Source organism: Heloderma suspectum, chromosome 4 (assembly GCF_057233095.1).
Source record: "Heloderma suspectum isolate Gila_16-S chromosome 4, 16-S_ref, whole genome shotgun sequence".
NCBI lineage: Eukaryota > Metazoa > Chordata > Lepidosauria > Squamata > Helodermatidae > Heloderma > Heloderma suspectum.
In genome coordinates, this window is record NC_139461.1 from 268,127,356 (window position 1) to 268,152,508 (window position 25,153).

Sequence of the window (25,153 nt, forward strand, 5' to 3'; positions counted from 1 at the left end):
AACAAGTGTGTTTTCAGGAGGCGTTTGAAAGATACCACATTTCCTGCCTCCTGAACTGCATGAGGGAGAGTTTTCCAAAGGATGGGTGCCGCTACCGAGAAGGGCTGCTGTTGGGGTATTGTATGGCAACATTCTGTTAGTTTCAGAATGCCCAGCAAGGCCTCCTCTGACTATCTTAAAGATTGCCTGGGTATGTATAAGAGAAGGCGGTCTGCTAAGTATGCTGGTCCCAAGTTGTCTAGGGCTTTGTATAACAATAACATAACCTTGTATGGGGCTCGGTAGCTAATAGGCAGCCGACAGTTCTTCTAACACAGATGGAAGGTGAGCATAGCTGGGTGTCCCAGTGAGCACCCCAGCTGTTGCATTCTGCACTAGCTGCTGCTTCTGAACCACGCACAAGGGCAGCCCCATGTAGAGCACATTGCAGTAGTCTAATCATGAGGTTACCAATGCATGGATCACCATGGCTAGGCCATCCCTATCCATGAATGGGCATTGTTGGTGTACCAGCCAAAGCCACCGAGGTCACCCAGGCCTCCAGTGACAAAGATAGATCCAGGAACACCCCCAAACTACATACCTGGCTCTTCAGAGGGAGTGCAACCCCATCCAGAACAGGCAAACAGCCCAATTCCTGGACCTGGGAACTGGCAACCCATAGGGTCTCTGTCTCATTGGGATTCAGCTTCAGTATATTGGCCCTCATCCAAGCCATAACTGCATCCAGGCACTGGTTCTGGAGGTCAATGGGTTGCCCACCCCTGATCTATGTAAATGACGGTTTAGAGAGAACAGGTATGCCAGGTCCCTACATCAAGGGGCTTACAATCTTAAACAGACACAGGGAAACAGAGGAAAGTGGAAATAGAGGCAAGGGTAAGCAGGGGGACCATATGTGATTGCTTTATTTATGCAGGGGTTGGCAAACTGGTGCCCTCCAGATGTTTTGGCAGCTTCAATAATCCCTGACTATTGGCCATGCTGGCTTGGCCTTACAAGAATTGTAGTCCAAAATATCTGCTGGAGGGCACCAGCCTGCTCACCTCTGGACTGGGGGAACGATCCAAAGGCTTACCGGAAAAGGAGAGTTTTGAGTAGGACCTTAAAGGAAATAAAGTTGGTGGTTGCATGGAGGCGTTGTGGGAGGCATAAGGAGAAGCAAGGGAAGATAGGAGGAATCATTTCGGGGAGTTGTTTCTAATTCTCAAAAAGCTTGGTAATGTACTATTTTACTCTTAGATGCTTTGAAATTGCATAACGTACAAGGATATATCTATCTACCCTTCGCTTCCTGCTGGTAAAGTTGTAAAGAGATTATTTGAATGCCTTAATGATGATATGAGAGATGTTAGGACATGTTGGCACTGTATTTGTGCATGCACATTCACACCTATCATGAAGACTGGATGAAACCAAGATGCATACAGTCAAGGATTAGCATTTGCTACCATGATTTGTTAGTCAGACTCAAGCTTTCTTACTCTTGTAAGGAGATAAGATGTCTTTAATTGTAGCTGGAAGGAAACTTGTCTCTTGAAAGGGATGCTGTTGAGATGCAATCTGACATACATTCCCAGATTTCAGAGAAAAAAACTGGCCCACTCAGAACAAATTCTGTTCTTCTACAAAACTGAAAGTGCCCTGCTAACAATTCCTCTGTTTGTAAATGATTGGCGTATCCCAGTTCAACAAAGTGACTTGCAGACCTTATCGCTTTCCTAGATCCAGTTTTAGGGCTTATTGTTTGTTCTGCAAACACATGGTGATTTTGCAAGCTTTTAGAGAAGATGTTTCTTAGTTTCAAACTAGATAATAACTGGAAGACAGTGAGTGAACAGCCCTTCCCCCCACCAGCCCCCCGTATTCGTAACTTTTTTTTAAATAAATGAAAAACAGCATCGAAGATGGGGAGTAGCTGATGAACCCTCTCACTTCCTGGCATTGATACACTTAAAATTGCTCTCTCTAAGCTGCTTTCCTAGCTGTGGGAGGAAATCTCCCCCCCCCCCCGCAGCCCCGTAGAGAGAAAAGCAGATTGGGAAGGGTGATTTTGAGTCGATAAATGGTGGGAGGGGAAAGGGTTCACAGCTCCTCTCCTTCCCCACCAGTCCTCTGCTTAAACTAGCAGCCTCTCACTACCAGGAGTCTGTTCACATGTCTAGCATTATGGCCATTAGTGATTCTGTTAACTGTACCTAAAGAGGCCCAGCAAAGGTTGTTTCGAAGGAGGAGGAAAAAATAGTTCTCTTTTCTTTTGGCACTAGGAATGTAGAATCAACTCATATTAAAAAAAGAAAAGAAAAAAAGCCCCTCCTCAGTCCTGCACATGTGGCAATATGGGGAGGGTAAGACTTGCGACCTTCCTACTCTGGGTTCCACCCTGCATATTTGAAGCTCTTCTGTGTGAGGATGAGCATTAAACCCATGTAGGATTGTATTGTGTGGCAATGTACATGGTAGAGGTTTTTTTGTCATGTACATACACATGCCGGGGAGCTGTAAATAGCTAGGGCAATCACCACATGTTGCAATCTGTATGTTTGTTTCATGTTTGTAATGCTTGAAGCAGCCATTAGATGAGACCTAACATTGATAAGAGCCCTTAAGCAGTGTATAAAGGCAAACGTATTCCCCCCTTTTTTGCAGGTATGTTTTAAGTTCTGGTTTTAGCCTGAAAAGGAAATATTGGGAAGTATCCAGTGTTATTCCTACTTAGAGTAGGAATGCTTGTCCCATTCATTTCAATGGGTCTGCTCTAAGTAGGATTAACTTTGGATACTACCTAGTGCTTCCCAGGGTGCATGTGCCAGAGGTTAATCATATGCTACATGTTTATCAAATACTGCTTCCTGTGGTGTGTGTGTATGTGCCACAGTTTTATTGTTTAAGCCAGCCTTCCCCAACCCTGTGCCCTCCAGATGTATTGAACTACAGCTCCCATCATCCTCATCCACCATGGCCAACAATGGTTATGCTGGCTGGGGATAATGGGAGTTGCATGCCATCACATCTGGAGGGCACCAAGTTTGGGGAAGGCTGATTTAGCACTCAGGAATTACAGCTCAGTTGCGTATATTTATTCAGCTCTTGCTTTTAAGCACATGCTTTGAGTTCTAACAATAATTTGAAGTTTAACTTGGTTTATAATAGGATGTTCCTAATGCCTCAGGTTGATACAGTGTTATAGACATAAGAATTATGAGCTGTTACAGTAGAGGAATCCAGCACATAGATGTCTTTAAATATAGATTTGTTGTGTGTTCTCCATTATAAATGATTGTTGTTTACTAGGCAATGTAAAATGTGTGTTGCTTTTACCATTTTTTTTAATTGACAAGCATCTCAAGGTCCATCTAGTCCAGCATTCTGTTGATACAGTGGCCAATTAGCTGCCTGTGGGAAACCCACAAATAGGACATGAGTACAATAGAACCTCCTGCTCTTGATCCCCAGCAACTGGTGTACACAGGCATATTGCCTCTGATACTGGAGGTAGCATATAGCCATCAGTAGCTAGTGATAGCCTTCTCCTCCAGGAATTTGTCTAATCCCGCTTTAAAGCCATGCAAATTGGTGGCCATCACTACATCTTGTGGTAGAGAATTCCATAGTTTAACTATGCGATGTGTGGAAAAAGTGCTTCCTTTATCTGTCCTGAATCTCCCACCAATCCACTTCATGGGATGACCCCAGGTTCTAGTATTATGAGAGAGGGGAAAAAATGTCTCCCTGTCCACATTCTCCTCACCATGCATAGTTTTGGACACCTCTATCATGTTTCCCCTTACTTGCCTTTTCTCCAAGCTAAACAATCCCAGGTGTTGTAACTTTCTCTCATAGGGGCGTTTCTCCAGCTCCTTGATCATTTTAGCTGCCCTTTTCTGCATTTTTTCCAACTCTCCAATATCTTTTTTTAGTTGTAGTGAGTGATCAGAACCACACCTAGGGTCCATGCTTTATGATCCACAGATAGAAACAGCCTTGTTGAGTGAGATCAGAGCATGGAGCCAAGAGGTCACTATTAAATGACCTCTTTCTGTTTTCTGTCACTAAGGCCTGTGCGGTGAAAGTATATGTTGCCCTAAATGTATGGCCACTGCCAAAAATGAGACTATGTATTTTGTTCCCTTCCATCCTATAACAGCTAGTAGAACTTAAGCTATGTCCTTACATTGCAATATTGTGTGTTTCCCCTGCTTCTGCCATTAGAAGCCTGTTTTGGTGGCAACTGCACACTCGGAGCAATGCCTAGTTTAGCTCGAAATAAAATGTTCTGAAACGAGAATTGAATGGAGGATAAAACTGTCAATGGCTACTAGTCACAATGGCAATATGCTACCTCCAGTATTGGAGGCAGCTGGTTGGCCACGGTGAGAACAGAGTGCCGGACAGGATGGACCCTTGGTCTGATTCAGCATGGCTCGTCTTATGTTCTGTGAATGGGTGAGCCTAAATGAGATAGTTTCCTTCTGTTTTCAAATTGCACTGTTATTTTGCTCTGTCTTATGATTTTAGTAGAGGTAGAATGTTGTTGACATCAGGCTGGTACCAATATGAGACAAAGAGTGGTCGATTGCAGACTTAGGACATTTTCAGATGTTATGGTTCTTATCAGTCAGGACTGCAAGACTAATTGCTACACACTTCATGCTAGACATTTCATGCTTTTCTCTAGCCATCTGATCTGTAAGACAAATAGTGGTTGTGTTCTCCTTCCTTGCCACAGGATATTGCAGAAGTGCATTGGCAAACTATGAATTGACTCTTTCCTCATCTTTCTTGTTCCTCTCCTCTTTGCCAAATCTCTCAATGAGTTTTACTAACAAACTTGGAATCCTTTTCACAGAGTTGTCATTAACAAAGCCTTCTCCTAAAGGGTTGATTTTTGTGTGTGACTGTGACACAAATAGGACACTGGATGGATAAAAGATGATCTGGGATGATATGTCTACTGTTCTGAAGTACAAATATTGCTTGCAACTTTAATGCGTTTGACATATTTTTGCTCCCTCTTTCTCTTCCTGCTAGGCTGTGATAGAGTTCTAGTTCTGCAAGATTTCATTTCACAAATTGCATTTCATCTATGGTTATATCTGCCAAGACAGTAATTGAGTAAGAAAGCCAGACGGACTATGCAACAGGCTCAGGAAAGTAGATTTTCTCGTATTGTGATTAAATTGGAGATCCAATTCAATTACTAGAAGTGCGTACTGGATGTTTGTGCAGAAACTTTCCTATTAACCCTTTTTTACAGTCACATAGCTAATTAACTGAATATGAGATAGCTTTGTGATGCTCTGATTGACAATGGATGTATCATCAAACATGAGAAGTTGAACCTCTATGGCATTAGTAAGACCTTTATCCTAATGCTGACAATGAACTTGGGTGGGCAGCATGCTAAAAATTATGAGCTGTGATGCACTTGTCTAAAAAATGTCTTAAAAATCGTGGATTTGCAGAAATTATTCAAGGACCAAAACTAGTGTGTGTGGAATATGTCAATTGTAACCACAGGACAAAATGGTAACCTTTATGTTTTGATGTGGCATTCATTTAGCTTGTGTCTTTTGCAGCATACAGTTCTCATCCTTCCAGCAGTTCTCAGTCTTGCTTTAAATATACTCCATCCATTCTGTCCTATATGACTCCTTTCACTTAAATGGCAAGGATTTTTTCTAACCCAGGAGTCTGCAGACTAAAGCTATAGATTGCTATCTTTTAATTATGCTCAAAATAATGCTTTTATGCATTCTTGTGAATCCTAAAGATAGACAGCAGAAGGAACTTTGGGGACCAGCTTTCATGTGATTCTCAGGGAAAATGGCATTTGGTGAGTTGTATGTATATACTTGGGGCTGCAGGGGCATATTTGGGGCCGCGGTGGCTTAGTGGTTAAGACGCTGAACTGCAGACTGGAAGGTCGGCAGGTCAGCAGTTCGAGACCCGAGTGCTGCGTGACAGTGAGCTCCCGTCTTCAGTCCCAGCTCCTGCCATCCTAGCAGTTCGAAAGCAAGAAATTGCAAGTAGATAAATAGGTACCGCCTCGGCGGGAAAGGTAACAGCGTTCCGTGCACCTCGGTGTTCAGTCACGCCGGCCACATGACCACGGAAGCTTCTTCGGACAGCGCTGGCTCTTCGGCTTAGAAACGGGGATGAGCACCACACCCTAGAGTCGGACACGACTGGTTGGGGACACCTTTACCTTTACCTTTATGTATATACTACAGGCACTGTGATTTGGACTCTAATTTGGGCACCTACACAACTGGCAATGTTGTCCTACGAGTTTGAAATATTTTTTCAGTGCTGCTTGTGATTGTCTTATTGTCCTTACATAAACAATTTTTGAAGTATGCCTAAAGAATCAGTATCTGACATAAGGCTATGATAAGCAGCAGCAGCATATAGAGATTACATAATCCCCATTTACTTTCTTTTAAAAAATCTGAAGAGGATGGGAAGATGCACAATCACAGTGCTTCTATTAATAACAAAAACAGTTTTCAGAAAGGCTGTATTTTGAGACAAACTCTTGAGTGCCCTCCTTGCTACTGTTGCGTTTGCATTAAAAGGTAGATCTCGCAATTGAGGGGTGGATATGGCTGACATAATGTGCTTTGGGCTACATACGCTTTTACAAAACTTTCATCATAGCCCCCATTTGTGGCTTATGTGTCCTTTTTACTTATTAGAGGTTTTCAGGATTTAAGCTTCCATTACTGTTGTAGATGAACTCATAGGAAGAATTTCTTCTTCCATGCACCTGAGCATCGGTCAGTCCACTAATGTGACTGCTATATGTAGCCACAACTCACAAGAAACGTATGTGTGTGTGGGGGGGGATCCTTTCCTTATTCTTAGGGAGTTTAATCTGCAGCAAACTTCATTTGCTCAAGCCATTTTGAAATGAATGGGAGTTGCTCAAGAATGCAACTATGAGCTTGGGCAACTTCCATTCATTTTTAGATAGCTTGCATTGGATAGGTTCTCAGCAAATGATTTTTCATGTTAAAAAAATACTGATTTCTATTGAGGTGTCTGCAAATAAAGTAGGGGTTTTTGGTGGTTTGTGTCTTGTTTTTCCCATTTTATAGAGTAAAAACCAGTAGCATGTACTTGAAGTTAGAATACTTTTTTTCAGTTCCATCAGTGCTTTTTCAGATGTTTAAGCTGAACTAAACAATTATGGTGGTTAGGATGCAGCAAGATCAGGATGGGGAAGATGTTGTGCATCAGAATCCCATGAGCCCCAGCCAGCATGGCCATGTTGTAGACCAACAATGGGAGTTGTAGTCCAACATATGGCGGGCCATAGGTTCCCCACTCCTGCTATAGATAATGTTTGCAGGAATTCATACCAAATGTGTTTATTGTTCTTTATAACATCAACAGAAACACATTCATTTGCAGGTAGTGATGTGGGTTTTCCAGGAAATTTGAATCAGATGTTCTGATGCACTAAGTTAATTGGAATCTGATCAAACACATTTGGATTATGTGTACTTCTAGTTTTAATTGACTTCGTGGTTTTAACTTAGCACACACTCACTTTACAAGTAAAGACTGTGTAAATACAAAGATAGGGATATTATATAATACATATATAAAATCTCCATAGGGATAGACAACTAAAAATTTTATTTTGGTTTTATGTAGGACTTCGTTTCCCCATGTCTTCTGTGGAAAACCCAAATTTTAGTAAGTGTTGGTGTACTGAGGCAGGGGCATGTACTGTTGTGTAGTTGAGAAACCTGAACCCTGTTACAGGCAACCTTGGAATAGTTAAGGGTATTTCATGTCCCTTTGTATTGCTAAATTTTGGTGTAAAATGGTTGGAATGTGGGCAAAATGCCATATTTTCACAAAGACCTTTTTGAGCCTTTCTCAGTTTACTCCATTGAGAAAGGTGCTGTGTCTTAATTAGTTTTGCCAGTGAATAAAACCACTGGTATACATGTCTGGATATGTTTCATTATGTACATCTTTGGGATGGTTTTCTTTTGCTTCATCTATATTGCAAAACAAGAGATTGGTGCAGCCAGCTACAAATTGTAGGTGGAAGTTGTATTCTGGTGGAATTTTGCAAATCACTTGGAAGACCCTTGTACAGCTGAGGGAGAGCATATGGGTCACTGTCCAAAAGGGAATTGTACTTATGAAGGTGATGCTTAGGTTACTTGATAGTGGATAGGAGCTAAAGAGAGAGACATCTTGCTCTGCCATGCATCGTTTAGGTGATATGACTTTTTAAAGCATTGTTTGTCTTTTCGGCATATAAAGTGTGGTGTACCATGAGGAATTCTGAATACATTTAAACCTCAGTATGGGGGATCACTTGGGGAAGTTAAAAAGAGGGCTGTTTTGCTCTGCAGAAGAGAGTTCAGGCTCTGTGGCAGGGAGGGAGTTAGAGAAAGTGTCCTGTACATTCCATCTGGGCTGTGTGCAACAGAGCGTCTCCTGGTGATATGCAAACTTAAACCTGCAATATGCTGCTAGTAGCCAGAAGTGAAATATTTTGGTCCTACCTGGTGCTAAGCTCCTGCACTACTAGCAGAATAGTAATGTCTGGGCAGAGCATATAGATTAATTAATCCTGATCGTTGCATTCATTGCTTTTGTTCCCATATCTCACATGAGAGAATTCTCCCATACTGGATATCTCCCTTGTGCCCTTGTATACATTTTTGGACAGAAACTGCAAGAATCCACGAAAAAGCTTTTTGCTCTATATCAGTGGCCAAGTTCTTTTTTTTCTTTTTTTGCTGTGGAAGTTTGTTCTTGAATTATACATTAATGAGTTCGGGGGAAAACAAGTGCAATTTGCTTAAAAGCTTTGAGCAGCGCTTTGGGCTGTAAACTCTCACAGTGGCCCAGAATTTATGGAAATCTTTTAATTAAAGTAATTGTTCAGAATGTATTGTGATGAGCTAAACCTTATTTTAGAAGGTGGATGCTAATTCACATGGCGAAACAGTGGCTGCTTGAAATCCAACCTTGAGGCTGCCCTCTATTGTAAAGTGTACCTGAGAAGTGGAAATGTATTGCCATCCCCTTCCAAACTCCACACAAAAGTGATTGGTGATGTGTGGAAATCTCTAAAACTGTGTCATAAGTTGTTTTATAGGCTTGCCTCTCAGAGCATTCACAATATGGTTGCTTTCAAGTGATTTCATTGGCTGTGTTCACACATAATGCTAAGCCATGGCTTATGTTAGCCATGGCTTGTTTCTTTAGTTATGAATTGCCTTGTAGATAAGGAAACAAACCACAACCTGTTTTCTCTACTTCTTGTTTCTCTCATGTACATTTTGCCAGGCTTCGGAGCACTTTTTTTTCCAGGCTGCGCTTGCCAGGTGCCTGTGATTCAGGGTGGACAGTAGTGCAAAGAAACCAGGGATAAGCAGCAGTTTTGCATTCAGACATCATGGCAAAGCATGGTTTAAACAAGCCAGACCTTGTAAGCCAACAAAAAAACATGACTTCTATTTGTGGCTTATAGCTGGTTAACAAACCACGGTTTGTTTGCAGGGACTTGTTTGGATACAACGACAGACCAAGTTTCAACAAACCACATCATGGCTCAGTATTATGTGCAAACCAGGCCTGTACCTCTGCTTGTGAACATTAGAACTTGTCAGTGCTAAATAGAAAACTATTTACTTCCTCTCTCTCTTTGCTATCTTCAACGAATGCATCAGAAATCGTGTTAATAGTCCTCAACCTTTTCAGGCCTGCCACCCACCTTTTGCCCAGACTTGCAGTTAGGGACCCACTTCTTTTTTTTTTACCATATATTTGTGTTGCGGTAGTGCTGCTGTTGTGACTGAAGTCAGGTTATGACCCACCTGTGGGCCAAGACCCCATCAGTTGAAGACTAATGCAATAGCACCGTAGGTTGGGAACTGGCAGGCTGGATCCATCCCACCAGGCCTTTCCTCACAACCCACTGTGTCCTCTCCAAGGCCCTGCCCCCTCGCCGGCACAGTTTGCCACAATCAAAGTGGTTAACTTGCTGACATTCTTGGCCTTCTACTGCTACTTTGACTTTCTCTACTGCTCTTGGAAGTGCTCATGGAGTGCCAGGGAATTCGTGGCAACGCTCAGCCTTCTTCAGAAGCACTCAGGCTTTTTCGGAGGGCTCATATATAGTTGGCACCTCTTACCTCTGCCAAAGCTGTTCTGGATGTACTGCTTGGCTAGGGGGAAGGTCACACTCCATTTTCCACTGAGATTTTGCTGGAAAATGTGTCTTGCCCCTTAATACAAAGCAGCAGGATCAAATGGCTCAGGTGTGATATGGGGTAATTCAAAGCTTATTTTGGGGTGCAAGGGCATATAAACTTGAGTTTTCAGGCTGCTCATAAACCCTGTTTTGAACTTTTGAATAAGGAACTGAGAACTAGGAATACTTTGCCAATTCTAAGCAAAATCTCTAGCTGGAAGGAAGCACCAGTAGGAATTTACATTTTGTTTCTCCCTTATGGTGCTTTGACCCTTGTACGGGATAGCAGGCAGGACTGTGCTAATGCTGGGGAGACTAGTTAAAGGTTTCTTCCTAATTTCCTTTAAACCTAGATATCCCAAAGCAGGTCTGCTTTATTACCACAGTACTGTCAGGAGTGCCCTAGTGGCCTCTTTCAGTACACTCCAATAGCCAACTCAGGACACAGATGAAAGGATTCTTTTCAAAGCTTTAATCCTTTTTACAACTTAATGACTCTTTCAGATGCTAATCACCAGCGACTAAGCAATGAATAGCAGAGTAGCCTATGCTCCGGGTAGGCAGTTGGTCCCCATTTGAAGGAGAGTCACTTGAAGACCCTGAACTTATGGGCTAGGGAGAGATCCTCCCTCTTTCCCTTGGGTCCACGAGACGCGGCCGTTGCTTGTGCGCCAAGCGGGCGCTACGCCTCCTTTCTACGCCCTCCATCGCTCGTCGCTCCCTGCGTCTGTGTCGAGCATCTAGCAAGCCCCCCTCCCGCACTTTCTCTCTGTCAGGGTCACTATCTCAGGAATGCCGGCAGGAGGAATCTCTGCCAGCTGCTGTGCCTGTGAGGGATGAGCTGGCTCCTTTCCCACGGATTGCTGATCCTCCTCAGAATCAGAACTGCTCTGGGGTTCTATTGGCTCAGTTTCCACCCTGACAAGTACTGTGTAAGAACTGCAGTACAGTAAAAAACAACAACAACTAATTATGTAGGCAACTTTCCTTAGTTTGCTTCTACAGGCATTTGTGTATTAAAAGGTGTGGTTTCTTCAAAACATTAATAACATACATAAGGGTAGCAGTCAACTAAACACCCTGCAGTGGGCTGTAAAATCAGTGTACTACCCTTGTTAAAAGCCACCTAAGCCATCTTGTTTAGCTGTGCTGTTTTTCAGGAGGAGTGAATCACGAGCAAAGGGCTGGATGCGCCTGATCTCGTCTGTTCTCGGAAGCTAAGCAGGGTCAGCCCTGGTTAGTACTTGGATGGCAGAGTGGCTGGAAATCAGGCTTCCTGCATTGAGCAGGGGGTTGGACTCGATGGTCTTGTAGGCCCCTTCCAACCCTGTGATTCTATGAAATGAGTCTTGTAGTAGGCTCTGAAGGAAAGTAATGTGTACTGGAAAAGTTCTGCTGAAGTCCCAACAGGACTTTGAAGCAAAAAACACTTCCCTATCACTTGCCATTTTGAGGTTATTAGTGGGAGTGCCAAGAGACGTATCACTTGTTGGTTGTTCCAGTGCTGCATCTTAGGCAATTACAAGCAGTTGTGCAATGGTGTTCTTCTGGCACAATGTAGTAGGCAGTTTGTGACATTTAAATATGCAATTCTCTGCCTTGCTTAAGTGAGTCAATACAACTTCAGGCATTTCTAGATGACACCTACTACCACTTTGGTCTTCCCATTAATCCAATTTTTGTCCTGGTTTTGAGTCACACAGATTTTAATTGGTTTGGACTTATTTTATTTATTTCATTTTTATACCACTGAGGCTTTCTGGGTGGTTCGCAAAATTAAAACCACAAAAATACAACAGAAAATACAATATAAAATATAATGGATTAAAACTACAGAATAAAAATACAACCAGAGTAAAACTATCAGCAGTGCAGAATCATCTTGAGATTCCTGATGATGTTATGTACCTACCCAAACCCTATGTACCTCCCATATGTACCTGCCCGAACCAGGGGTCATTCTCCAGGAGCCCTTGCCAGAGGAAGTGACATGGGTGGCTACCAGGAAGAGGGCCTTTTCTGTTGTGGCACCCTGGCTGTGGAATGAGCTCTCTAGAGAGGTTCACCTGGCACCCACATTGTACCTAGCACCTAGATAGCTAGACAGACAGACAGACAGACAGATAGTTATTGGTCTTCTCTGTGTAATGGTAGACCATTACATTTTGATGGACTGCTTCCAGAGACTGGTGAGAATCAAGAGACAGCCCTGGAATAGTTCAGCTCTCAGCACATCCCAGAAGATTATATGGGGAGAGAAAGCATGTTTCATTTCCCTGGAAGTCACCCTGTGGCATTTTCTCCTCAGTCCATTCTCTTCACACTTCGGCTTAACATCTGTGCAGAATCATCCGGAGTTCTGGCATGTGGCATTATTAGTATGTTTGTGGCAGCCAGCTCTGTTTTTCACTTCTAACCAATCCTGGAGCATCAGTTTCTGTTTTGGTCTCTAAACTGTAGGTGCCAGGTAAACATTTCTGGGGAAGGTATTCCATAACTGGGGTACCACTACAGAATAGGCCCTATCTCCAGCTGCCACCTACCAGACCTCTCTTAAGATGGGGGCAATTAAAGAAGGGTCTCTGAATATTATCTAATGAATCCTACTATCCAATTTTCTGTGTATATTGTTCATGTTTTTATTTATTTATTACATTTATAACCCACCCTTTTTCCTCCTTAAGGAACCCAAGGCAGCGTACATAATCCTCCTCCTCTCCATTTTATCCTCACAACAACAACCCTGTGAGGTAGGTTGGGCTGAGAGTCTGTGACCCAGTGAGCTTCCATGGCTGAGTGGGGACTAGAACCCAGCTCTCCCATCTCCCAGTCCAACACTGTAGCTACTACACCCCACTGGCTCCCGAGGAAAGATTTCTTTCTGAAACATATCGGGCCTAGAATAATTTTTTTGCTAGCGTTTGGTGGTCCCCCCCCCATTTTTTTTTGCCTGCTACCCCAGTTTTGTGTTTGTTTTGTGTGCAGTAACTGACCTGGTAGTTTTCTGCTTGCTGACCTGCAATATTCCTGTCAACTATGTGCAGTGGTGCTGTTTCTTAGGGTCAAACTACACATGACGTTAATTGCTTAGCATGTAGATGAGCCTGATAGTTTTCTTTAGTGTAAGTGTGTGTGGCCCCAATTCATATTTGGACCAGCATGCACTTGGAGGGGAGGATTAAACCTCCCCCCCCCCATTCCCGCACTCCATGGGGTGTGGGCTTTTTTAAGAGGAAAAAATGGGGAGGTTTAATCCTGGTGTGCACTGATTCCAAACAGATTTGGGGCTGCACACAGTTACATTAAGGGGTTCATCACATGGGGAAAGAAATCCGCATCAATACTGGGGCTTTCCCCATTCAGTTTCATTACAGGATTGGATCACGCTCCTTTACACAGTTGTTTCCGTCTTATTATATTCCGTTGCTTACCTTTTCACAGGGTGGCTACTTTTCCGCCAAAAGCCATTACATGCACTGGGGGCCTCATGAAATTTCCTCCCTGGTTCATGCCCCTTTCCCTCCCATTGCAGATTACTGGTGGTTTGGCCATGATTGACACACAATGTGGGTGGACAACAACCTCCACCGAACTGCCCGAACCCCATCCCCAAAGGCTTCCCAGCAAACAGCTGGGAAGCCTGTGGGATAACATGGGATAGGCAGGGTGATATGGCTGAAAAATCAGTGGAGGATTATGACGTGGGTAATGGACCCACAGACTTCCATGAGTGGCCAATCATGAATGTGAAATAAATTGCCGGTGTAGGGATGCCCTAAATTAAAGAAAACTATCAGGCTCAGTTACATGCTACGCAATTCATGTAACGTGTAATTTGGCCCTTAGGCACTGGCCAATCAATGTGGTGAGCCATTGAAATGAACAATGCTCTGTGTGGAGTTGCTGTCATGATGATTGGACTTCAGGTGGTCTCCACTGTCTGGTGCAACGTCCTAGATGTAATGGTAACGTGCCTATGCTACTGAATGGCTTTAGTAAGGAAAAGTGCGCACAACACTGTTTAGGAAAGTATAACAGGTGTAGGTGTATTTGATCAATGTACCTATATCAGAGAGGGTGTTTTCCAAGTGTACATATTGAAACAGTCTTATTGTCTTACAGCTACTTGTTATAGCTTGCAGGTTTGACAACTATAGAGTTTGTCCCATCCTCTAGCTAGAAAACTGGTCTTTCTGCCACAACTGGATGGGTATGGCTTTCCCTAAAAACACTTTGCCAAAACTTTCCATCTTGTTGTAGAGATAGGTTGCTGCCTTCTGTTTATATTAATTTAGTAGGCACAGATTTAATTTTTCTGCCAACGTGATTGAAGTGTTGTCTCTACACAAACATAAAATCATGAGAATTAATATTATTTATTTTTATATCCCTTCCTTCTTCCATTATGGATCTCACAGTGACTTCCCAAGTGGTCTCCCATCTGAGCACTGACTAAACCCAGACATGCTTGGTTACAGAAAGGTGGCCTGCATTATGTGCTTTCTGACCATGTTCTGGGACCAAGGCACTTGGACCCTGGCAGCATATATGGGTGGGGACTCAGACCCTCTGGACTTGCTGCGGAGGTGCAAAGTCAGTGGCAAATAGATGTTGCATAGCAAGCATATAAATAAGAAGCGGTGCAGTCAATAGTGTTAGGTAATTTCCTCCTTTGTTGTTGTTGTTCAGTTGCTAAGTCGTGTCCGACTCTTCGTGACCCCATGGACCATAGCACGCCAGGCCTTCCTGTCCTCTGCTCTCTCCCGGGGTGTGCACAAGTTCATATTAATTACATTGGTGATGCTATCTAGCCATCTCAATCTCTGCCGTCCCCTTCTCCTTTTGCCTTCAATCTTTCCCAGCATCAGGGTCTTTTCCAGGGAGTTTTCTCTTTGCATTAGGTGGCCAAAATATTTGTGCTTCAGCATCTGCCCGTCCAATGAGCACTCAGGGTTGATTTCCTTTAGGATTGACTGATTTGACCTCCTTGCAGTCCAGGGCACTCGTAAGAGTCTTCTCCAGCACCACAGTTCGAAAGCATCAATTCTTAGGTGCTCAGCCTTCCTTATAGTCCAGCTCTCACAGCCATACATTACTACTGGGAAAACCATAGCTTTGATTATACGAACCTTAATTTCCTCCTTACCTACACTCAATATGGCTGATCAGTGAGATTCCATTAAGCATTTATGATTAGTTTGTGGGGATGTTATTCATATACAACTGACAACTTTGTCCTGGCATAAAGATATATCTCACTTCTATTTGTTACTCTTTTTACCCTGTGTGTTTTGACAGCCTTTGTAATTGCTGAGTTATGTTGTTTGCTCTGCATCGTTAGGTTCACCTTTCAGTTGGGAGAAATAATATCAGTATTTTTTTCTCCCAAGTGTAGATGTTTTAAACACTAGTTTTGATGGTTTGAAATTTAATCTTCCTATCAGGGCTAGCCTTACCATTAGACAGAGTGAGGCAGTTGCCTCAGGCGGCAGATGCTGGAAGAGGGCAGAAAAGTGTTGGAGGAAAGAGTGGTGTGCCACATGGCCTGCTTTGTGCCCCTTAAGCTAGCCTGATGTGGCAAAGGCCTCTGTCACATCACCAGCATTGAAGAAAGATTCAACTGCCAGTCCAGTTGGCTTTTGTACATAGAATGGGAGAGGGCAGCATCTGATTTCTTGCCTCAGGCAACAAACGAGCCCTTCTTCCTATCATAGTGACTTAACCTATATCTTGACCCTCAGCTTTTGATAAATCAGGAGCTTGGCTTATGTGTTTGAAGTCATTACTTCAGGAAAACCTGGAGTATTTTTACCTTCAACATTTAATTTTAGCTTGCTGGCATCATTTTCTTTAGCTTTACCTACAGAAATGAAACCTGCATTTGTTAGGTGATGGTGGTATGTATATTAAAACATTTTCTGCTGATAAGGTCCTGAAGCCCAAACAATTTGTCTGAGCCTCTTTCACTTTCCTTATTCTTATTTTGTTCACTGTTTCACTTTAAAGAAATAATAATTATTTTGCTTTTATTGTCTCAGATTCTTTACTACATTGGGGAAATGTATTTCTTCCCCCAACACCACTTTCATACCCTTGTCACTAAATTCATTTAAGGTTGTCCTTTGAAAATGCAAGGCACTTTATGAATTCCACCATCAAGATTTATGGGAATGCCTGTACATTTTTGATAGGAACTGTATTCTATGACTTCCACTGAAGTGAAAAAATGAGTAATGTTGCTGTGTTTTGAAGGATATGTATAATTTAAGATCTTTGTAGAAGTTTACAAACTCATTTACCATATACTGTACTGCCTTAAGCATCAGAGTGTGGAAGTAAGTGCCCTCTTCTGGTGGAGCTTTCAGTTTGTATTAGTTCTGAATAAAGAAGAGCAGGTGTACAAGTTTTTGTAAAGTTCTGAGAGTAGCTGATGGCAATTCTAAACAATACCCATAATTAGGAAGACCCAAATGTGACCCAGCTTCTTCAGTAGAGAGCTATGTTGAAAGGTTTTTGCATAAGGTACCATGAGCTAGACATCCTTTTCATATCCCTGACATGATTGAGATCCCACCCTTATTGGATTTAAAAACGGCAAAGACATTGCATTTCAAGTTTATTAGTAACCAGAATTTCAGACTTCATTGCATTTTTGTATTTCCAGGCCTAGTATGCAAGCATATGTGTGAATGTACGTATGTTTTTGTAATGTGGTTATGGCCATGCCATTGTGCATGCATTCTTTTAGTCAAAGAATATTTAATGTATTCATACTATAGCAAAGATCTGTGAATATCTTGTTAGAATTGTTTGGCAAGGAACATCTTACAATGGACGTGTCACTGAAAGGCAAAATTGCTTCCTCTTTAAGGCTGCAATCCTATGGACACTTAACTGGAGTAAGCCCCACTGAACTCAGTGGGCTTACTTCTGAGTAGATAAGTATAGAATTACAATGTAAGTGAACTAGCAAGGACAATTCATGCTAGGACAGGTCCTGTTCTAATCTTTTTTTATGCCAGCTCAGTTTCTTGGTCATCGCATTGATGGCTTTCTGCAGAGAGACTGGGTGGAACCCATTTCTCATTGGATGTTTTGCTCTGCCAGGCTCATCCCATCTTACACCATCATCCCTCACCCGAGCCTTGAGCAAATAGGTTTCTTCGGAGAATGTGTGCCCAAGGGAGGGAATGGGTATGCAGTTTGCTGCCATTGTTGTGTAACAGAACATAAATTAAACATAAAACCAGCTCGTGCTTCAATTGGAGGCCAAGCTATCGTGGAATATTCCAGTTGCTGCTGTAGGCAATAACTAGAGATTGAAGATCTTCAGGGTTTCAACATGTGGCCTCTAACCAGTAGCCCACTTGGCAAGGAAGAATATAATGACCCTTACTGTGAGGGGAAGAGTAATACGTATTCGGTTCATTGTGCCATAGTGTTCTGCAACAGATGGCTATAGAGGCCTCAATGAAAAGTTATTGGTTTGTGGTAACTGAACCATTTGCAAGTATTTTCAAGTCATTATGGCCACCTAGAGCTAAATGGCCAATCCAATTCAAATTGAAAAACAATGTTAGCCAGATTTGGCCAAAGTACTGCTTTTTCTTATTTGCATTTATTTTATTTTGAAGGACTGTCTATTTTTGACTCCTTAGAAGAAATGTCCATATCATTGTGGTCTCAGCATGTCCTTCAGTGTCATAAATGATCAATATAGTAGCTGAGATTGTGCCCAGTCTCTCTGTATCTGTGGGGTAGGGAAGGCAAATAACCCTTCTTATTACTCTTCACTGACCATTTGATATAAAAGAAGCAGAAAAGACCCACAAGTGGTACTGTGGATGGTCACTGTGTACGGACAGCGGCTAAAATTGGGATGCAATTTGGTTAGGAATGTTTTATTTAAAGATTCGTTACTAATGATGGTTTACCCATTTCTTTGTACAACTATCTACTTAGGCATTAGTGAGCCTCATGTGGCGCAGAGTGGTAGGTGGCAGCATTGCAACCGAAACTCTCCCCACGACCTGAGTTCGATCCCAGCGGAAGCTGGGTCTCGGGTAGCCGGCTCAGGTCGACTCAGCCTTCCATCCTTCCGAGGTCGGTAAAATGAGTACCCAGCTTGCTGGGGGAAAGGTAGTCACGACTGGGGAAGGCACTAGCAAACCACCCCGCTATAGTCTGCCATGAAAATGCCAGCGCAAGCGGCGTCCCTCTAGGGGTCAGTAATGACCCGGTGCTTGCACAAGAAGAACCTTTCCTTTCCTACTTAGGCATTAGAACAGAAGTGTCATGTTCTTACCTTTCTTTTTATGTTGTAACACTATTCCTTGTGCCCACTTTATGCTTGCTTTGGCTGGTAGCTTTCAGCAGTAAACCTGAACTTGGAAATTGATATGTCATGGAAAAACAGATTAAAACTGGCAGACACCTTTTTATAGACTAAAGTTACAATCCTATGCACACATAACTGGGAGTAAGTCCCATATAATGGTCTTACTTAATGGGCTTTCTTCTGAGTAGACATGAATAGGATTGCACTATAGCTCTAGCCAACAGTCCACTTTTCTCCTAGCTGCCACACTATCATCAGTGAACCTTCATCCTTGATTTGAGTTATTATACAGAAAATTCCAATATTTCCTTTTAGTTATTGTTGGTTAGGTAGTTCTAGCTGCCACAGGCCATGCATTGGGTTCAGCTTTCATTTTTTAAGCTGGTTTTTTGTTACATACACTGTGGTTACTTCCCTCCCCCAATCTGCTATGTTTTGCAAGGCTCATGACGCCATCCTCTACACCTGAGTGCAAATAAAATGGAAACTGGCCAAAGTGTTTGAGGCGGAACTTCAAAACTTGCTAAGCAGCATTTGATTATCATATCTCATTTAGCAGCCAGCTACTATGCGACTTTCATGGTGACCTTTTGTTGCACTCCAGGTAGAACTGGGCATGATATGTAGTAGAAGTCTACTTTTTAAGACCACAGTTGTGTGGCTTTTCTGGCTTCTTCAGTTGTTGCTCTTCAGTTCCCCCAGTAATTCTAGAAACCCTATTGCAAATGGATCACTAGCAGTTACATGTATTTGAAACTGGTTTATCATGCTCAAAGATTGTTCTGTGGCTCCTGGTACTAGAAGTAACAGTCTGCATCTATGAGAAGTTCTTCTAAATAGCATTAACTGCTTGCACTACCTACCTGGCTGCATTCTTATGTTTCTGTCACTTGGCATGTTCTTGCCTGTGACTGCACAGAATAAACACATTCAAGTTGCCATTATTGATTATTGAGGAGGGGATCTGCACTCAGACCATTGTGCACTCAATAAGAATACACAATTCTGCTCAAGTAAGTGTGCTTACATCCGTGCTTTCAAGTGTAGCTTGATATCCATACCCATCATATGGCTTGCTAGCAAATCAAATGCAGCCCTGCAGATAAATTTATAGAAGTCACTAGCTCTCAAGTTTTCGCTAGAAAACATGAAAAAGAGAGGAAAAAGTTGGTTCCTAAAAAATTGATTATGGTGTTCAGGAATGTAATCCCCACCAAACCCCAGTTGTTATGCTTCCACCTAGCTAGCTAAAGGCAAGTTATAGATGGTCAATTGCTCCTGTTGTTCATGTGAGTTACAGCTGAGAATGTTTAAGCTATGTCTGAATATTGAGGAACAGAGAAGTCAGATCTAGAAGAGTGATGGAAAAACCATATGAACACCACTTGGCGATAGTGAAAAGGGTTCTATGATGACAAATTGCAGTCAGTCAGAAAGCAATACTATAATACACATACAGTGTATACTTCTGAAAATCTAGGATGCATTTCCAAAAGGGTACCCATAATTTTGAGGCCCTTTTCCATGGAGGGGATTGATTGATTGATTGATTGATTGATTATATTTCTTACCTGCCTTTGAAGACAGCAGTCTTTCCAGGCAGCTGACAACAAAAAACATTTACTATCTCAATACAACAAATGTCTGCCTGCCTGTCTTTTTAAAGATATCATCAGTCTTTGCTACTTTCTTTTTCTATAAAGGCTAGAAATATGATAATTAAGAAAACATCCTTGTTATGCTTTGTTCTTGAGTGCCTGTATTAATAATTAATTTTTTTTAATAGGGAGGGAAATGAACCAGGAGAGTCCATGAAGATCACATACAATGAATTGCTGAGTAAAGTCTGCCAGTTTGCCAATGTTCTTAAGGAACAAGGTAATTGCCTTAACTAGCATGATAAGGCTGAAAAGTGTTCGCTTGGTAGTGTTGGAAACGTGCAACGGCCATGTGCTAAACCAGGGGTCCCCAACCATTTTGGAGCTGTAGGCACATTTGGGAATTTGAGAAACTGCTGTGGGCGCCACCACAAAATGGCTCCCCTGGAGGATGTAGCTAATCACATAATAGCTGCCATGAGGGCCTGGCTAGTCAAGAGGTGGGGGTGGGGAGAGAAATAGCAAGGCTAGAGGCTAGGAGGGAGAGGGAAATGGAAAGAGTTGCTTCCTAGCCCACCCCAATCTTCTTCCATCCACACAGGCCTTTCCCCTTTGCTCTCTCTCCACTCCCACCCGCTAGCTTCACTATTTCTCACCCTTCCCTGTCCCTAGCCTCCACCTTTCTCCCCCTTCCTAGCCCCTAGCCTTACACTTTCTCTCCCACTCACCCCTTTACCATGCTGTTTCTCTCCCCTCCCAGCCTCTAGCCTCATTATTTCTCCCCCCTCCACTTCTTTACCTCGCTGTTTATCTCCCCTCCTAGCCTCTAGCTTTGCTTTTTCTCTACCCCTTTACCTTGCTTTCTCTTCCTGCCCACTGAACAGTTGATCAACAGCAAGTTCAGGAACAGGAAGAAGAACCTGGCGCCCTAATATTTTTTAATTTTTTATTAATTTTTTTTTGAAGGGGGAAGGGAGTGAAGAGCTTTGCAGGTGCCATTGGAGGTGCTTGCAGGTGCTACATGGGACCACTGTGTGAAGCCATCCAGATCTTTGTGACTTTAAAAACATAATATACCATCAGTAGCCTTGTAAGAGTTGCACATTGCTTCCAGCATATTTTTGAACTAAAAAATAAAGCTTCACCATATTAATCCCAACATCACCACATCATTCCTTAGCAGAGATCTTGATTCCTTCCAATCTAGCTCTTATTTTACTTATTTATTTGAATTATAACCTGCTCTCCCTCACAAACAGCCTAGGGCAGCTAATAGCCGACATGAAATACCATATGACACATAAAGACCATTAAAATCATAACTCTAAATCACAAATACAGTAAAATACACTAAAACTATCAGCACAATCAACAGAAATCTAAACAGAGCACTTGCCTATATCTACAAAGCTTGCACAGCTAAAGACATTTTTAACTGGCACCTAAATGTCAGCAGCATGGGGGGCAGCCAAATTTCTACCAGAAAGGAGTTCTGCAGCTGGGGTGCTGCCACCAAGAAGGCCTTGCCATGTGTGGTAGCTCTATGGACATATTCCTCAAGGGTATCACAAGCAAAGCCTCCCTGGCCAATCTTAAAGCCCAGGTTGGTTGGTACTGAGGAAGTCAGTCTTTCAAATACTTGGGTCTTGAGCCGTTTGGGGCTTTGTACACTAGTACCAACACCCTGGGCCTGGTAACATACTGGCAGCCAGTGCAGAGATTTCAAAACAGGTGAGATTTCAAAGCATACTGCAGTGAGACGAGTGTATTGACAGGAGCACCAGCCATGTCAGCCAGAAAATTCCCCAGAGCATTTAGGAATCCTTTGGATTCCACAAGTCCCCAGGGGTGAACTAACCTAATCAATCCCTCACCCCTACATGGGAAGTTAATCACAGCCAATCCAAACATCACAAGAGAGTGATCCGTCCATGACAACAAGGTCACATTCACCCCCTTCATCACTGGCTCATTCCCAGTCCTCCCTAGAGCAAACACCAGATTGTATTACCTGCAACATACATTGGGTCAGTGATGCATTGAGACAGCCCCATGGTGTTCATGGTGGCCATGAAGTCCTGAGCTAGCTCAGTCAAGGATTAAACAGGATTTCCAAACTTTATTTTAAATTGAATCAGATGTTACATCTTTGCTAAAAATACAGATGTGCAGAATAAAAAGAAGAGGTAAAGATCGTTGCATGTGCAGTCTTTAAAATACACACTTTCAAACATTTGAATGCTATTCAGACATGGCCCTTAAAGTCAGCACAGATACAGTGGAGCTGAGCATTTAGCCCTATTGCTGAGGTCATGTGGCCCCTCTAGGCTCCTCACATGTTTAAGGCAAACTTTTGTAGTGGGGAACCTTTTGTATCCATGGCAGCTTCCTGTGTGATTTAGAACCTTTTCCAGGGTTCTAAATCACTCAGGGAGACTACATGGCTACAAAAGACTCCCCGCTGCAGGCGTTTGCCCTGAACACATGGGGGTTGGGAGGAGTCACACAACCTTGGGGGCATGGGTTATCGTGTGGCCCCACTGTATCCATGTTGACTTTAAGGGTGAGTAAGGCCTGAATATGGCTTCTCTTGCCCACCCTTCTGATTTGGTACACCTCTGTATAGGTAGCAATTGATAAAAGGTGTGTATGTTTGTCTTTATGGAAATAAGACAAAAGATTCATCTTCAGAAGGGCTAGCCCAGTTATTATGGTGGACAGAAGTCTATATTAGATTATAATGAGGATGTTTTTAAACCCACAATGCTTCTGACATGGGCTATATGACATAATGTACCGGGGACTAAAGATTAAGGATTTAACAAACTTTCTCACCCTAAAGAGTTTTTCTCAAGCCGTTCAAATCAGCCCCAAATAGAGCCTTGCTGCTATTTAATTTAGTGATGTGCAATCAGTAAAAATGCAGTAAAATAGAAATATATGAATGGGTGAAGGCAATATCAGTGAATGCAATGCGTATGTTGAGAATGATTGCCCTGGTGTGTACTCTGTCTAGGAGACATCTTGCTGCATGGCTACTGAATATATGGGAAGGGAAAGGTGTATTGGCCAAAGCAATGTTGTTTTCAGCCATTTTAAAAATACACTCACAGATGGCTAAAGGAATATTTTTGGTAGTATTGATAAATGACTCTTAAAATATAGTAACCGCTATAAAATAAAATGCTTCTTGAAAAGGAAAATGAGATCATGTAACAATTGCTTGCATATAACATCTCATGTTGGATACATATGATTAGTGAGAGAAACTTTGGATATATCTTCTAAAATGTTTAAATAGAAAAATATCTTGGAAACATCTAAATCCAAAGTTGTGACTGGTTCCACTGCAGGGATAACCATATTTACTTATTACTGGGGCTGTTTGAGAATTTACTCATTAGTGTTTGCAAAGCACCTTAGAGATGAAAAATTACAGTTTGCTTACTCATGATTGTAACTTGGACAACACCAGAAAGAAGATGTTCTCTAAATGCAGGTGCTTCCTGCTTTCCCGTCATTGCTAACACCAGGGCAGAGCACCTGGCTTTTACCAAAGTTACATTTACATGCATACAGTCAGGAACGAAGTCGGGACTTTCAGCTGTAATTCAAGCAGTTTGACAAAAGTGGGAAACTAACCATTCAGGAAGGACAGCCAGTGGCATACACACACACCCATCGTTGGTGGCTCATAAGTAATGGAATGAATGGCTGACAAGCAGCTGCATGGCCAGGTGTGGCCTGTTTCCTGGGTACCCCATGACCAGTCAAGCAGATGAAAGGCCTGGAGGTGGTTCTGAGTGTTACATTTGCATTTGGGAGCTGTTCAGTGGAACTCCCAACATGAGGTCCAAAGAGGTGTCCATGCGAGTGAAGGAGGCCATCATTAGGCTGAGGAAACAAATAAACCCATCAGAGAGATAGCAAAAACATTGGGAGTGGCCAATACAACAGTTTGGAACATCCTGAAAAAGAAGGAATTAACTGGCAAGCTCAGCAACAGCAAAAGGCCTGGCAGATCACAGAAGACAACTAAAGTGGATGACTGCAGAATGCTGCTCATGGTGAAGAAGAACCCTTTCACAACATCTAGCCAGGTCAGGAACGCTCTTGAGGAGGTAGGCATGTCATTGTCAACATCTACAGTCAAGAGACGGCTTTATGAATGTAAATACAAAGGCTTCACAACAAGGTGCAAACCACTGGTAACGCTCAAGCACAGACAGACCAGATTAGCCTTTGCCAGCAAACACCTAAAAAAGCCTGCCCAGTTCTGGAATAAGATTCTTTGGACGGATGAAACCAAGATGAACTTGTACCAGAATGATGGGAAGAGAAAAGTATGGAGAAGGAAAGGAACAGCTCATGATCCAAAGCATACCACATCATCTGTCAAACATGGTGGAGGCAGTGTTATGGCATGGGCATGTATGGCTGCCAGTGGAGCCGGGTCACTGGTGTTTATTGATGACCTGACTGCTGATAAAAGCAGCAGGATGAATTCTGAAGTGTATAGGGCTATACTTTCTGCTCAGATTCAGCTGAATGCTGCCAAACTGATAGGACGCCGCTTCATATTGCAGATGGATCATGACCCAAAACATACAGCAAAAACTACCCAAGAGTTTCTCCAGGCAAAGCAGTGGGATGTTCTTCAATGGCCAAGTCAGTCACCTGATCTCAACCCAATAGAGCATGCTTTTCACTTCCTGAAGACAAGACTGAAGGCAGAAAGACCCACAAATAAGCAGCAGCTGAAGGCAGCTGCAGTAAAGGCCTGGCAAAGCATCTCGAGGGAGGGTACTCAGCATTTGGTCATGTCCATAGGTTCCAGACTTCAGGCAGTCATTGACTGTAAAGGATTTTCATCCAGGTATTAAAGGCAATCCTTAAGTTTGAGATGATGTTGGTTTGTTCCATTACTTATGAGCCACCAATGATGGGTATGTGTGTATGCCACTGGCTGTGCTTCCTGAATGGTTAGTG

At 42.7% G+C, this 25,153-nt stretch overlaps 1 protein-coding gene across 2 annotated transcripts in view; it reads left to right on the forward strand.

Moving 5' to 3' along the window:
- Positions 1–25,153, forward strand: part of ACSS2 (acyl-CoA synthetase short chain family member 2) — a 68,567-nt gene that overhangs the window by 10,626 nt on the left and 32,788 nt on the right. For both annotated transcript variants that reach the window (XM_084853797.1, XM_084853798.1), the window contains exon 3: positions 20,353–20,444. In XM_084853797.1, the coding sequence (XP_084709923.1) occupies positions 20,353–20,444 (92 nt within the window). The remainder of the gene's footprint in view (positions 1–20,352; positions 20,445–25,153) is intronic.